Source organism: Erpetoichthys calabaricus, chromosome 2 (genome assembly GCF_900747795.2).
Source record: "Erpetoichthys calabaricus chromosome 2, fErpCal1.3, whole genome shotgun sequence".
Taxonomy (NCBI): Eukaryota; Metazoa; Chordata; class Cladistia; order Polypteriformes; family Polypteridae; genus Erpetoichthys; species Erpetoichthys calabaricus.
Genome location: NC_041395.2, coordinates 335,938,089 through 335,953,512, shown reverse-complemented (window position 1 = coordinate 335,953,512; position 15,424 = coordinate 335,938,089). Strand labels below are relative to the sequence as shown.

Sequence of the window (15,424 nt, the reverse complement as noted above, 5' to 3'; positions counted from 1 at the left end):
CCAATAAATCTGCATGTTGCTCATTAATGTAATTTAATAAAAATGCTCAGAAATGATTGGTAATATCCAACATATAGGTTTACAGTCTTGTTTATTAATGCATTTTAACAGGTAATATCTAATTTTAAAAAGGAGAAGCTGCATAAGCCCGTTTTTACCCAGAGCACATTTTAAACTTACCTGATCAAACAGATAACCAGGACCAGTAAAGGTGTTTCGTCCCTCACTGAAATTAAATTACATGACAGGACAAGGAGGATTGTGCTGACTGGGGATTTGACTTAGGGGTTGTTGGTTCAGCTGAGGCTGGACTAAGGAGCTGAGGTAAAAATCCACTGTACCCTCCTCCCACTTATCCAAAACTTGTGTCAAGGACCACAGCTTTAGCAAAAAATCTGAGACTGATAGAGAGGCCATATTATCTCTTCATTACTCCATTATACATAGGTCATGCCGTGTGTCTGCCTCTCCATGCAGAAAGCATGCTGGAGAACAGACCACGCTGGACCAGAGACCAGTCAACATACTAAGATCGAGAGTCACCTAGTCGTCTAAGTCTCTTGGCAAGATGAAATGCTTATTTATCCAGGTTGTAGTGACATTAATTTGTCAACATTCTTTTCACTCTGCCTACATTTTGGGCACAGTTAGAAACCTTCGGTTCATCTATAAATTAATTAAAGCAGGAACCTCTCCTTCCTGTTTTGCTACTTTTTCTTGTAAAGGGAGTGTAACCATATGAGGGCTTTAGTTGGGATGTGGGTCATTCTGTTCAGGTCTGTGAATAATGTTTTCACAATTTGAAAGTAATGTTTCACAAATCCTAGACATTTAAATGGGTTACAGCATATCTACCTAAACAAATGATTAGAAATTTTTGGGGGTTCATGCCTACGAAAAAGAGCTAAACTTTTACAAGGAAATGCTATAAATATTAATCTCTGGTGTCTAAATGATTATTTTAGCAGCACATTTCTGTTTTTGATGCCTGCTGATAGTGCTGGGAATAGAGACAAAAAAATCATATCTCGATATATTTAGGCTGAATGGCGGTATACAGTTTATATCTAGATATTTATATGAAGTGAGTAAAAGTTTTAAGTTGTTAACCAAAGCCATATTTTAACTTACAGGCCCACATTACTTAAAAGAACTACTGTATCTGCATTCAGGTTAAGAACATAGTGTAAATGTAAGCAAAAAATGGTTCTGAAAATGAATTTGAAATTATATGAAAATTCAGCTTACATTACAGTTAAAATAATAATAAGCATAAAATAAATATTATAGCAATACATAAAGTGTCTATTACTTGCTCTCCAATGCTTTAACAAGCAAGTTAACAAAATGTACTACACAGTACACATGCATTTAAATTTGTTAGTTTTAAATTGCATGTTCTTTTATAAATACTAGGGGGCTTTGCCCCCTGCTCGCTTCACTTGCCAATTCCCCAAACCTGCACTACGCGCCAGCCACTTTGTGTCTCTACCGCTCACGTGTGGGGATTTCACTTTCACCAAACAACAAATCTTTTAATTCTCGCGGATACGCCTCTTCATTGGAAAGAAACATGACTTTTCCCTGATGGCAACACAAATTAGACGATCTACAAGTCTCTGAGAAGAAAGTTTAAATCCGAACAATATATTCGATCTGTTTTTGCTGTTTCGTTATTTCACCAATTAATAATTTCCATTTGTTTGTGCTAATGCGTTCTTTACTATCATTTTTTTTGAGACTTTTTTTTTTTTGAGTACTTTATTATCTCTAACCTGCTCTGCATGTGTATCATGCCAACGTTGTAGAATTCTTTACAACATTCTACTTTGTCATCTACTCTTTGTCTTTTATTTCCGGCCCCGGGCGTGGTTAAATCTCTAGGCACAAAGTTACGTCTCGTGGGACGTGAAAGTATCTCTCTGAAAAAGTCATCTCGTCCCAGGCTAAAAAGTCTTGTCTCGTCCCAGGATTTTTTTCTATTATAATAGAGAGAAATCTGGAAAACGCATTTTTTTTTTTGGAAAAATAAAAAAAAAGTCTAGCCTAAGGGCATTTTACATTTTATACTGTAGCTAATTTTAACTTTGCTTTGTGAAATAATGTGTTTTAACTGACATAAGTCACTGTAAAGGCAAGCAGTTTAAAACTCATTTTTACTGCTTAATTCCGGCTTTGATAAATAGAACACTTAAGCAGTTAATAATAAAAATAATAATTCGTTAAATTTATATAGCGCTTTTCTCAGTACTCAAAGCGCTATCCACACAGGGAGGAACCGGGAAGCGAACCCGCAATCTTCCACAGTCTCCTTACTGCAAAGCAGCAGCACTACCACTGCGCCACCTGTGAGGATTCTTTTAAATCTTTTAAAACCATCCTTTTCCACTGTAGAGACAGGAAGTATTCTTTTGCTATGCAGTAAACCACTGCCTCAGTGAGACTGTGCCACTTTGCACTTTTCTTTTCATAAGGCAAGGCATGGGTAAATGAAGCTTGCAATGTCATCTGAATTGGTTTAGACATTTCGGGTGGCGAATGCTTCATAACTGCAGCAGTAGAACTGAGCTTAACAGCCTCTTCGTACTAAATTTTGTTCCGCTGTTTTAAGTGATGAAAAAGATGGGTAGTGCTCCCACTTTTTGACACTACCTCCTTTCTGCATTCCCTACATATTTTGCGATTCTGCTACTCATCTGGCCTGTGAAATCTGAACCACTTCCAAAAAATTGATCCATTGTTCTTCTTTTTACATGCTAAGATGTCTTCAGTTATAATTTTTGTGTCATGCCCTTCCATTTTGCGAGACAGTTGTTTGCACATATGTGAGCCCGAGTGGGGGTGAAGGGGTTGGCTGCTAGCAGAGCACAATAGTGAAGTCTGGAGCAGGCAGTGAGGGAAAAGAAAAAAGGTTTTCCCTAAGATTAAACCAAAACTTTATTTAACCTCGATATAAATGATACTGCCTCAATCCATATCCCACTCTGTTTATATCCCGATATATTTTAAAATCTTGATACATTTCCCTGCCCTACCTGCTGACAAAGAACAAATGTCGTTAAAATATCTTTAGCATATACTTCTGCAGTAAACATACAGATTAGAGCAAGATGTGTAACTATAATTTGTATAGTTATGAATTGGTTTAAATAGTTACACAAGCCTTTACATGGGTATATTTATTCTATTTTGACATAAGGACCATGTATTGTATATTGTGATTCTTGAGTGATTATATCGAATTGTGATTTCCTTAATGTTTGCTTCAAGGCAAAAGCTGTACTGAAGTTTATTGAAGCCATTTCAGAGAAGACCTTGAGAAGCACTGTGACCCTGACTGCAGCCAGAGGGCGTGGAAAATCAGCTGCACTTGGGTTAGCCATTGCTGGAGCGGTTGCTTTTGGGTAAATCTTCTTATTTTTACTTGGTTTTTTAGTACTTCTGCTAATATACTAGCATTCACAAAGAAATGTTCATGTTTTTGATAGTCCTTGATACCTTTTTTATCAAAGCAGTATTAAATTTATTTAAAAATATAGTCATCAGTTCATTTCATTTCAATTCAGTTTATTGTCCCAAGAGGAAAATTTTGGTTTGTCAGCTGGTTTTACAGAGAGACCATGACATAACATTAAAAACACATCACAAAAGAATACAGCTAAAAAATGTAAACTTATAGTACAAATAAATAAAATATAGCACTGAATACTTATGGTGAAACAATAGACCAAACATTTTACACATGAGTGATGACTGATGCACATGCTAACAGTTCATCCTATGATTTAAGCTTGTGGGTGTTTATTAAAATTATTTAGATGACTAATAGCCATCAAAATGAAAAAGAATTTGAACCAGTTGCTTTTTTATCCATGAAACCTTGAACCTGTGACCTGATGGCAACAACTGAAACAGAGAATGCAGTGGGTGAGGCCTGTCTGACAAAATACCCTCTACTTTGCGTAATACTTGCTTGTTGAACAGGTCTGTGAGATTGCACTGATGACACTTAATTATTTTACTGCTCCATTTTACAATTCGATTTATTTTGTTTTTGTTTTTGATATTAGGATTTCTAAACCAGTCCATCATAACATTAAAAACCGACTCAACACAAGATTTATTAAAGTGTGATGTAATAGAAGGACTCGCATTCAAAAGACTTGGCTATTGTAGACAGCAGAGATGCTGCTTTTTACTGAAGGCTTCTGTAGCTTCGTTAAAACTCAATTTTGAGTCTATAGTTGTCCCCAGATAATTTATACCTTTGAACAAACTCCACTGCCTGGTCTTTGATGATAGTTTCTTGTCGGTGAAAGGTGTTTTTTCTGAAATCAATTACAAGTCATTCAATTTTTGTAACATTTTAGATGTAGAAAAGACTCCTCACACCAGTTAACTACATAATCTAATACTGGACCGTGATTGTTTTCATTCTCATTTAGTAGTGTAACAATGACTTACTATGACAACCATTTCTGTAAGGAATGTACAAAAGAGGTGAAAGAATACAGACCTGAGGGGACCCTGTGGAGGGGGACGGCATGTCAGCCAGCCATTGACTTTCATTCTGAGTCCTGTCTGTTAAAAAAAATCAATCAGCCACACTAACAAAAATGAAATCCAAATTAAAATCTTTAATAAGTCTCTATGCAAGTATGTAGGGCTGACTGGGAATTCGCCTCCCATGAGTCTCTATGCCATCCAAATGGTTATACAGGAGATGAAACAAAGTGACAATGGCATCCTCTGTCCCTCTCTTAGACTGGTAGGCAAGTTGAAGTGAATTTAATAAAGCCCGCAGTTTCTCTCTCGGTCTCATGTTTATCATTTTTTTTTCCAGATTATTTCTTAACCAGTGATGTCAGGTCTGAAATTATTTTAGGTTTTTGAGTTTTGGTTTTTAGCTTCTGGAATTACTGTAGCCTGTTTACTGCAACAGCAAAAAAGAAATGGTTACATTCAGGAAAAGGCCAGAAACATTGGATGATGGATTTTTGATTGATTCCAAACTTCTGCTTATATACAGTCGTATGAAAAAGTTTGAGAACCCCTCTCAGCCTGCATAATAATTGACTCTCCTTTCAACAAAAAAAGATAACAGTGGTATGTCTTTCCTTTCCTACTAACATCTGAGTACTGAAGTGTTTTCCCGAACAAAGATTTTTAGTGAAGCAGAATTTAGTTGTATGAAGTAAAATCAAATGTGAAAAACTGGCTGTGCAAAAATGTGGGTCCCCTTGTCATTGTGCTGATTTGATTGCCTGTCACTGCTCAATGCTGATTACTTACAACACCAAATTGGTGTGATGAGCTTGTTAAACCTTGAACTTCATAGACAGGTGTGTCCAATCATGAGATATAAAGGGATTTAAGGTGGTCAATTGCAAGTTGTGCTTCCTTCCCTTTGACTCCCCTCTGAAGAGTGACAGCATGGGATCCTCAAAGCAACTCTCCAAAGATCTGAAAACAAAGATTGTTCAGTCTCCTGGTTTAGGGGAAGGCTACAAAAAGCTATCTCAGAGGTATAAACTGTCAGTTTCTGTAACTGTAAGGAATGGAATCAGGAAATGGAAGGCCACAGGCACAGTTGCTGTTAAACCCAGCAGGTCTGGCAGGCCAAGAAAAATACAGGAGTGGCATATGAGCAGGATTGTGAGAATGGTTACAGACAACCCACAGATCACCTCCAAAGACCTGCAAGAACATCTTGCTGCAGATGGTGTATCTGGACATCATTCTACAATTCAGCACAATTTGCACAAAAAACATCTGTATGGCAGAGTGATGAGAAAGAAGCCCTTTCTGCACTCACGCCACAAACAGAGTCACTTGTCGTATGCCAATGCTCAGTTAGACAAGCCAGGTTCATTTTGGAACAAAGTGCTTTGGACTGATGAGACAAAAATTGAGTTATTTGGTCATAACAAAAAGCGCTTTGCATGGCGGAAGAAGAACACCGCATTCCAGGAAAAACACCTACTACCTACTGTCAAATTTGGTGGAGGTTCCATCATGCTGTGGGGCTGTGTGGCTAGTTCAGGGACTGGGGCCCTTGTTAAAGTTGAGGGTCGGATGAATTAAACACAATATCAAGAAATTCTTCAGGATAATGTTCAAGCATCAGTCACAAAGTTGAAGTTATGCAGGGGTTGGATATTCCAACAAGACAATGACCCAAAACACAGTTCAAAATCTACAAAGGCATTCATGCAGAGTGAGAAGTACAATGTTCTGGAATGGCCGTCACAGTCCCCTGACTTGAATATCATCAAAAATCTATGGGATGATTTGAAGCAGGCAGTCCATGCTCGGCAGCCATCAAATTGAACTGAACTGGAGAGATTTTGTATGAAGAATGGTCAGAAATACCTCCATCCAGAATCCAGACACTCATCAAAGGCTATAGGAGGACAGCGTCTAGAGACTGTTAGATTTACAAAAGGAGGTTCAACTAAGTATTGATGTCATATCTCTGTTGGGGTGCCCACATTTATGCACCTGTCTAATTTTGTTATGATGCATATTTTCTGTTAATCCAATACTTATTGTCACTGCTGAAATACTACTGTCTCCATAAGGCATGTCAGATATTAAAAGGAAGTTGCTACTTGGAAAGCTCAGCCAATGAAACAAAAATCCAAAGAATTAAGAGGGGTTCCCAAACGTTTTCTTATGATTGTATGTTACTTATATTTCTCTTTCTCTCTCTCTCTCTCTTAGGATTCTGTAAATTTCTAAATTCTCATTCAGATTAGGATAGATAGATAGAAATGAAAGGCACTATATAACAGATATACTTTATCACAATTTGTATTAGATAGATAGACAGACAGACAGACAGACAGACAGAGAAAGGCTCTATCTATCTATCTATCTATCTATCTATCTATCTATCTATCTATCTATCTATCTATCTATCTATCTATCTATCTATCTATCTATTATATAGTGCCATTCCCTATCTATCTATCTATCTATCTATCTATCTATCTATCTATCTATCTATCTATCTATCTATCTATCTATCTATCTATCTATTATATAGTGCCTTTCCCTATCTATCCATCCATCCATCCATCCATCCATCCATCCACACACTTTTATTATGTTTTTTAAGAAAGGCAGAAATCTACTCAAGATGGAAACTCAACATACAATAGTTCCAAAGAATTAAGAGGGGTTCCTAACTTTTTCATACGACTGTACACATAACATACACACATATACATTCATTTTGTGTGAAAGCAGCTACGCTGTCCTTTCTTCTAAATTAATTGAGGAAAAATCCATCACAAGGAGAAATGTTTTTTTTTTTAATTAACCAATAAATATTTCTGATCTTTTGGAAGGTAGATGTAACAGTTAAGTCAAGTGTTATCAAAAACAAAAATGGTCATGGGAAAACATTCTTGAAAATGTGTTGAATTTAAATGGGATGATCCTTGTATATGTATGAATGTAAAATGTAACTGTAATTGGAGCAGACTGACATATGGTAGGATTTGTAACAGTTCAGTTTTGGTTAATTTATCCTCCACTGCATGGTTTCTGAAACTTTTAAAAAACAATTTTCTTTCTACTATTCTGACTGCTGTTCAGTACCATTTCTATGTTTACAGTAGGCAAAATAATGTGTAGTGTGGCGATTAGCTTGTTGTGTGCCTTCCACCTGCTTGGTCCCTTTGAGTGCTTTACTTAATCTGCCTGTGTTGTGGAGTTCATTTTTGTTTGTTTATTTTTTTTGTCGTCTTCATCTGTGTTTTGGTTCATAAACTGCGGCTGCAACATGTTGGCTTAATTCCCTAATGTTTTTGTAATTTTACATGCCTTATTCTTTTTCAGCTATTCCAGTATCTTTGTAACATCACCAAGCCCTGACAACTTGCACACTCTGTTTGAGTTCATCTTCAAAGGCTTTGACGCCTTGCAGTATCAGGTTGGTTATCCAGTTAATAATATAATTAACAAAACTGTAATAGGGTTTCTCAGCCTTTACTCTGTCCTTTTAATTATATTATAGACAAGGACAAATTTGTTGGTACCATGCTAGGAAAAAAGAACCCACAATTGTCTCTGAAATAACTTGGAAACTGACAAAAGTATTGAGCACCCATCACCGTCTATTTCATATTTAACAAAAGTCAGACTTTTCTTCAGAGTTTTGATGCAACAGAGTATTTCAAATAATAACATAAATGAAAATGGCATGGACAAAAATGATAGGACCCTTAACCTAATGTTTTGTTGTAAAACCTTTAGATTTTGCAATCACTGTACACAAGAGATTTCTGGTACTTTGCATGAGACTTCTGCACTTGTCCATAGAGAGTTTGGCCCAGTCGTCCTGAGCAAACTGCTCCAGCTTGGTCAGGTTTGAAGGGGTCTTTTCCAGACTACATGTTTCAGTTCTTTCCATTTATGTTTGATAGGACAAATCAGAACTCCTAGAAGGTCACTTCAGAATAGTCCAGTGTTGTGTTCTTAGTCATATTAGGGTGCGTTTAGTTGTGTATTTTGGCTCATTTTCCTGTTGGAGGATCTGTGACTTGCAACTGAGACTAAGGTTTCTGACACTAGGCAAGACACTTTACTCCAGAAGATCTTGATGGTCTGGAGATTTCATTGTTCCCTACACAGACTCGAGGCACACTGTGGTAGATGCAGCAAAGCAGCCCCAAAACATAAGCAAGTTTCCTCCATGTTTGATAGTAAGTATGGTGTTCATTTCTTTGAAACATTTCATTTTTTTGTCCATGGACATAGAACTGATGTGACTTGCTTCAAAGCTCCAGTTTAGTCTCATCTGTCCAAAGGACATTCTCCCAGAAGCGTTGTGGCATGTCAGTATGCACTTTAGCAAATTCCAGTCTGGCATTTATATGCCTTCTTTTCAACAGTGGAGTCCTCCTGGGTCGTCTTCTATTGAGCCCACTGTCATTCAAACAGCAATGGGTGATATGATCAGGCACTGGTGGACCTTGACCTTGGAGTTCAGCTTGCATCTCTTTGGAAGTTGTACTGAGACATGTGTGATGCTAATTAAAGAAAACAGCTGTTTGAAAATCACTGTCTGATCTTTTCTAGGGGTGCCAACAAATGTGTCCAGGCCATTTTAAGAATGTCATGTTAGAATAAGAAATACTTGACCTCTTTTCACACTTGCTTTGCTTTACTTGTTGACATATCAAAGGCACGAAGATATACAGGGGACATTTGCTTTACATCTAATTACTTTTCAGGAGGTATACAGCACCTTTTCAATGAGCTGGAAGGGGACCAACAGTTTGTGTGCATCTTCTTATATACAGTGCATCCAGAAAGTATTCACAGCGTATCACTTTTTCCACATTTTGTTATGTTACAGCCTTATTCCAAAATGGATTAAATTCATTTTTTTCCTCAGAATTCTACACACAACACCCCATAATGACAACGTGAAAAAAGTTAACTTGAGGTTTTTGCAAATTTATTAAAAGTAAAAAAAACTGAGAAATCCCATGTCCATAAGTATTCACAGCCTTTGCTCAATACTTTGTCGATGCACCTTTGGCAGCAATTCCAGCCTCAAGTCTTTTTGAATATGATGCCACAAGCTTGGCACACCTATCCTTGGCCAGTTTGGCCCATTCCTCTTTGCAGCACCTCTCAAGCTCCATCAGGTTGGATGGGAAGCGTCGGTGCACAGCCACTTTAAGATCTCTCCAGAGATGTTCAATCGGATTCAAGTCTGGGCTCTGGCTGGGCCACTCAAGGACATTCACAGAGTTGTCCTGAAGCCACTCCTTTGATATTTTGGCTGTGTGCTTAGGGTCGTTGTCCTGCTGAAAGATGAACCGTCGCCCCAGTCTGAGGTCAAGAGCGCTCTGGAGCAGGTTTTCATCCAGGATGTCTCTGTACATTGCTGCAGTCATCTTTCCCTTTATCCTGACTAGTCTTCCAGTTCCTGCCACTGAAAAACATCCCCACAGCGTGATGCTGCCACCACCATGCTTCACTGTAGGGATGGTGCCAGGTTTCCTCCAAACGTGACGCCTGGCATTCACACCAATGAGTTCCATCTTTGTCTCATCAGACCAGAGAATTTTCTTTCTCATGGTCTGAGAGTCCTTCAGGTGCCTTTTGGCAAACTCCAGGCGGGCTGCCATATGTCTTTTACTAAGGAGTGGCTTCCATCTGGCCACTCTACCATACAGGCCTGATTGGTGGATTGCTGCAGAGATGGTTGTCCTTCTGGAAGGTTCTCCTCTCTCCACAGAGGACCTCTGGAGCTCTGATAGAGTGACCATCGGGTTCTTGGTCATCTCCCTGACTAAGGCCTTTTGCCCCCGATCGCTCAGTTTAGATGGCCGGACAGCTCTAGGAAGAGTCCTGGTGGTTTCGAACTTTTTCCACTTACGGATGATGGAGGCCACTGTGCTCATTGGGACCTTCAAAGCAACAAATTTTTCTGTAACCTTCCCCAGATTTGTGCCTCGAGACAATCCTGTCTTGGAGGTCTACAGACAATTCCTTTGACTTCATGCTTGGTTTGTGTGCTGACTGTCAACTGTGGGACCTTATATAGACAGGTGTGTGCCTTTCCAAATCATTTCCAGTCAACTGAATTTACCACAGGTGGACTCCAATGAAGCTGCAGGAACATCTCAAGGATGATCAGGGGAAACAGGATGCACCTGAGCTCAATTTTGAGCTTCATAGCAAAGTCTGTGAATACTTATGTACATGTGCTTTCTCAATTTTTTTATTTTTAATAAATTTGCAAAAATCTCAAGTAAACTTTTTTCACATTGTCATTATGGGGTGTTGTGTGTGGAATTCTGAGGAAAAAAATGAATTTAATCCATTTTGGAATAATGCTGTAACAGAACAATGTGGAAAAAGTGATGTGCTGTGAATTCTTTCCGGATGCACTGTAATACGCTACCGTGGCTGTCCGTTTGTCTGTCCAGGATTTTAAATCACTATCGCTCGTAAAACCGTTTGAACTGTTGACCTGAAATTTGGTACACTTATACTGCATGACGTCTACTATCTACTTTTGGGAATGATTTTTATTACTCTTTTTATTTTATTGTAGAATCAACTCTCGGCAGCAGGGCCATGCGTAAGTGCGCCGTTCTCATTCCTACCACCTTCGCCGTCACTTCCCCTGCCTCTTCATATCTTAAATCATTCTTGAGGCAGATTAAAGTGCCAGCTTAAGTGAAAAATTAAAGAAAACATACTAAGTACAGTAATCCCCCCGCCTATCGTGGAAGTTACGTTCCAGACCTACCCGCGATAGGTGAAAATCCGCGATATAGAAAGACCACTTTTTTTTTTTTTTTTATAGTTTAAGCCTTAAAATACCCCTCCCACACGCTTTAAACACATGTAAACTTATTAAAACACACTTTGGATACACATATGATACACGGATGTCGGGCTAAAGATATGAGTAACATAATAACAATAATCATCAGGTTTACCTTCTCCTGTATGGTGAAGGTCTTCCTCTGGCGCTTAGGCTCACTGCTTACCAGAAGGCTTACAAGATGCAGGGCGATTGGGAGCCATCGTAGGGTTTAAAACAAAATAAAAGTTCACAAAAGTTTGCTCAGAAAAGTCGGACCACAAGCAAGGTATGCGATTTGTTGAGGACCCACGCTGGCTGTTCTTGTGAGATTACACCACGTCAGCAGCAGCTAATCACAGCCCAAGAGAATAAAATCAGCTCTGATTAGTTGAGTCTCCTCTTTCGGCCAATAACGGGCTTTGTAAGAAATCATCTGGGTGCTGTAACGCGAATCTCTTTGTCTTCTGAAAACCGTATGCTTTGTTATGAATTGGCTGCAAAGTACACTACAGGTAGGATGCACTTACTGAATTTTTCCGCAGTATAACGGGGGCGCGATAGCTGATCCGGGACAGAGTGGGGGATCACTGTAATTGCAACACACAAAAACTGACTTAATCAGGTTTAACATGAAAAGATGTCGACGGAAGAAGTGAAGAAGCGGGTCGTTAGGGTAGAGAAAAGAGCTGCTCAGAAAGCAGCAAGCGCATCAACATCTGAGCAAACGAATGCTAAACGTACAGAAAAAGAGAAGGAAAACTATAAGTCAATTGTAACGTGCAGTGCGCCTTTACTGTTCTTTTATAATACGCATTGAGTATTTTGCGCTTGTCCGCAGTGAAGCAGAAGTGTATGAAGTCAACTTTCTTGGAGATTATAATTACTGAACATTAATACAGTTAATGTGAAAGATTGATTTTTTTTTTATTTGATTATTTATGTTTCAAAATATGCTTGTTGCTGATTGTTTTTGTAAAGGTTAAGGGTTGAGTTTTTATTAAAAGATTTTACTTCTGCTTTCTTTCATTTTGTTGTGTATTTCCCTACCCAATCCTCTTCTAAACTACATGTGTTTTATTTTAGGAACATCTTGACTATGAAATCATCCAGTCTTTAAATCCAGAGTTTAACAAAGCTGTTATCCGTGTTAACATCTTTAAAGAACACAGACAGACAATACAGGTAGGTCAGCAGTTAAGCCTTTCCTACGTTAATGCCGTGCTTTGTCAAACAACATGCATAGAAAGAGGTTTGAACCTTGAATTTAAGGGCTTGGAAGGAATTTATGAATGAAATGTGGACATGCATAACAAAGCGATTAATGCTGTTCAAAGGTGGTACTTTTTGGAAATCCTGCTGTAATGCTCTTCTTAGTTGAAAGGGAATCTCAGCCAAATATCCACATTAGGGTACTCAAAAAAAAAAAAAAAGTTTGAAGAGTCCAATTAAAAATAAGTATTTAAATATACAGTCGACCCTTGATATACGACCGGCTTGACATGCGAACAACTTGGTTTACGACCAAAATTTTTATTTTGATTTACGACCTGATTGCGGTCACGTGTATCCGCTTGCGCGATTGTAAACAAACAGAAACATTCCTATTAATGCGGCACTCATTCAATAAAATGTCAGGTTTGTAAACTCTCTTGGGACCTCCCCCAACTAGAAGACATGCCAAAGTCCAAACTCCGTATGGAAGACTGTTTATCTGTTGCTGGGGCAACAGCCGGCTTAAAGCTGTGCTGAGTCTCTCAGCCAAAGCAAACAGAAAAGATATCGATGGGTGATATGCATGTGATATCCCTGCCCGGCAATGGACAAGCAAGCGTCCACAGTCGCGGCAATCGCGCTTCAGGACACACTTCAGCATGTCGTTCCCATTGAGTGGGGAGTGGGGGTCTCAGAAGAGTTCAGAAACAGTTCCTTGTATCATCGCAAGGAAATGCTGAGAAAAATTCTCGTCAGAATAACTTGTAGGCAGGAGGAGATTAAAATTAACGCAAAAGAAGCTATTGAAATGATTGCAAATGCCTGAGCGCAAGTCAAAGAAAGCCTTTAAAAAGCCTTCAGTTTCATTATCATCCTCCTCCCTTCCTGCAGCCCAAAGATGTAAAATTAAATGGTGAGTACAGTATGAAGTTGTTGTTTCTGGTAGGCTAGGCACTTTTTATTACTTTTTGGTTAGTACATTAGAAAAATTATTGGTGTTTTGGTAAATTATGCACATTATACAACCCTTTTTTTATTATGAAAAGGTTAAGTAAGTGTTGCAGTGGGAGGTTCGGAACTCATTATGGGTATTTCCATTATTTCTTATGGGAAAAATAGTCTTGACTTACAACCAACTTGAGTTACAACCAGCCCTCGCAAACGAATTGAGTTCGTAAGTCAAGGGTCCACTGTATTTGAAGTTTGTTTAACAAATCTGGGCATTTACATGTACATTTGTTCTTTTTTTTTTTTTTTTTTTTTTTAATGGTAACGGCTGCAGCGGTGGCCACAGTAACAACAAAAAAAAAATTCTAGCAGTACTCAGGGAACTGTTATTGAAATACACTTCACAATATGTTTGTAATGCAGGACACTAGCTGAGACATTAACTAATATTCAGTTGTTATGAAGAGAATTGATTTTTGCTAACAACATCGTCCACTCAGTTACTGTGCCACCACCGGCCTATACCATTGATGCAAGGTAGGATGGATCCTTAGATTCTTGATTTTATTTATAATATTTTTATTTTATTAATTTTCATTGTAATCATTCCATACAAACAGATCAATTTATAACCCAACAAATCAAACCCCACCCCTGAGAAGGAGAGCTTAGCTAAAGGAAAATTTCTTTAAGCTTTTTAATAAGGCAACATTAGACAAAAGAAGGGGAGAAGTAAATATCTATATAAATAAGAGATGGAGAAGGGAGTTAAATGCAATAATAGTTGTTTCTCTTATTCTGAAATAATATTGATTAAATCCTGCCATGTTTTGAAAAAATTTTGTACAGATCCTCTAACTGAAAATTTGATTTTTTCCAATTTCAAATAATATAAAACATCGGTTTCCCACTGACTTATAAGAGGAGAATTAGGATTCTTCCAATTTAACAAAATAAGTCTGCGTGCCAAGAGTGTAGTGAATGCAATCACCGTTTGCTTGTCCTTCTCCAATTCCAGTCCATCTGGAAGGACACCAAACACAGCTGTTAGTGGGTTAGGAGGGATTGTGATACTAAGGCTGTCTGAGAGGCACTTAAAAATTTTTGTCCAAAATGATGTTAGTTTGGTGCAGGCCCAGAACATGTGACCCAGTGAGGCAGGAGCTTGGTTGCAGCGCTCGCAGGTTGGATCCTGGCCTGGAAACATTTTGGACAGTTTTAAGCGAGACAGATGAGCTCGATATATAATTTTTAGTTGAATAATTCTATGCTTTGCGCATATAGAACTCGAGTGAATTCTCTGCTTTGCTACCTTCCACTCCTTTTCTGATATATTGATTAAGAGATCTTCTTCCCAATGTCCTCTTGGATCTTTGAAAGGTAGGGACTCTAATAAGATTTTATATATTGCGGAAATAGTGTTTGTTTCCTCGGAATTGAGCAGTATTTTTTCCAGCATTGTGGAGGGTGCAAGGTGGGGGAAATCGGGCAATTTCTGTTTAACAAAATTTCTAATTTGAAGATAGTAAAAGAAATGTGTAGCTGGGAGGTTAAATTTTGAACGTAATTGTTCAAAAGATGTAAATATGTTGTCTATATAAAGATCTCTGAACATTTTAATCCCAAAACTTTTCCAGGTATTAAAAACTGGATATACTTGCGAAGGTTGAAAGAGGTGGTTCTCTTGCAGAGGTGCCACTGATAAAAGATTTTCCAACTTAAAATGCTTCCTAATTTGGTTCCATATTCTGAGTGAGTAAAGCACAATTGGGTTATTAGTATATTCGCGATAACTTTCATTTATTGGAGAGCAGAGCAGGGAATATAAAGAAGTACTACAGGATTTTACTTCTATTGCAGACCAAGCCTGTGTATGTGCATTTATTTGTGTCCAGGTTTTTATGGCTTGTATGTTTGCTGCCCAGT

General features: G+C 38.2%; 1 protein-coding gene across 1 annotated transcript in view; it reads left to right on the top strand.

Moving 5' to 3' along the window:
- nat10 (N-acetyltransferase 10) overlaps nucleotides 1–15,424 on the top strand; it is a 124,811-nt gene that overhangs the window by 34,274 nt on the left and 75,113 nt on the right. The window contains exons 9-11 of the mRNA XM_028796050.2: nucleotides 3,271–3,404; nucleotides 7,846–7,939; nucleotides 12,422–12,520. Of these exons, the coding sequence (XP_028651883.1) occupies nucleotides 3,271–3,404; nucleotides 7,846–7,939; nucleotides 12,422–12,520 (327 nt within the window). The remainder of the gene's footprint in view (nucleotides 1–3,270; nucleotides 3,405–7,845; nucleotides 7,940–12,421; nucleotides 12,521–15,424) is intronic.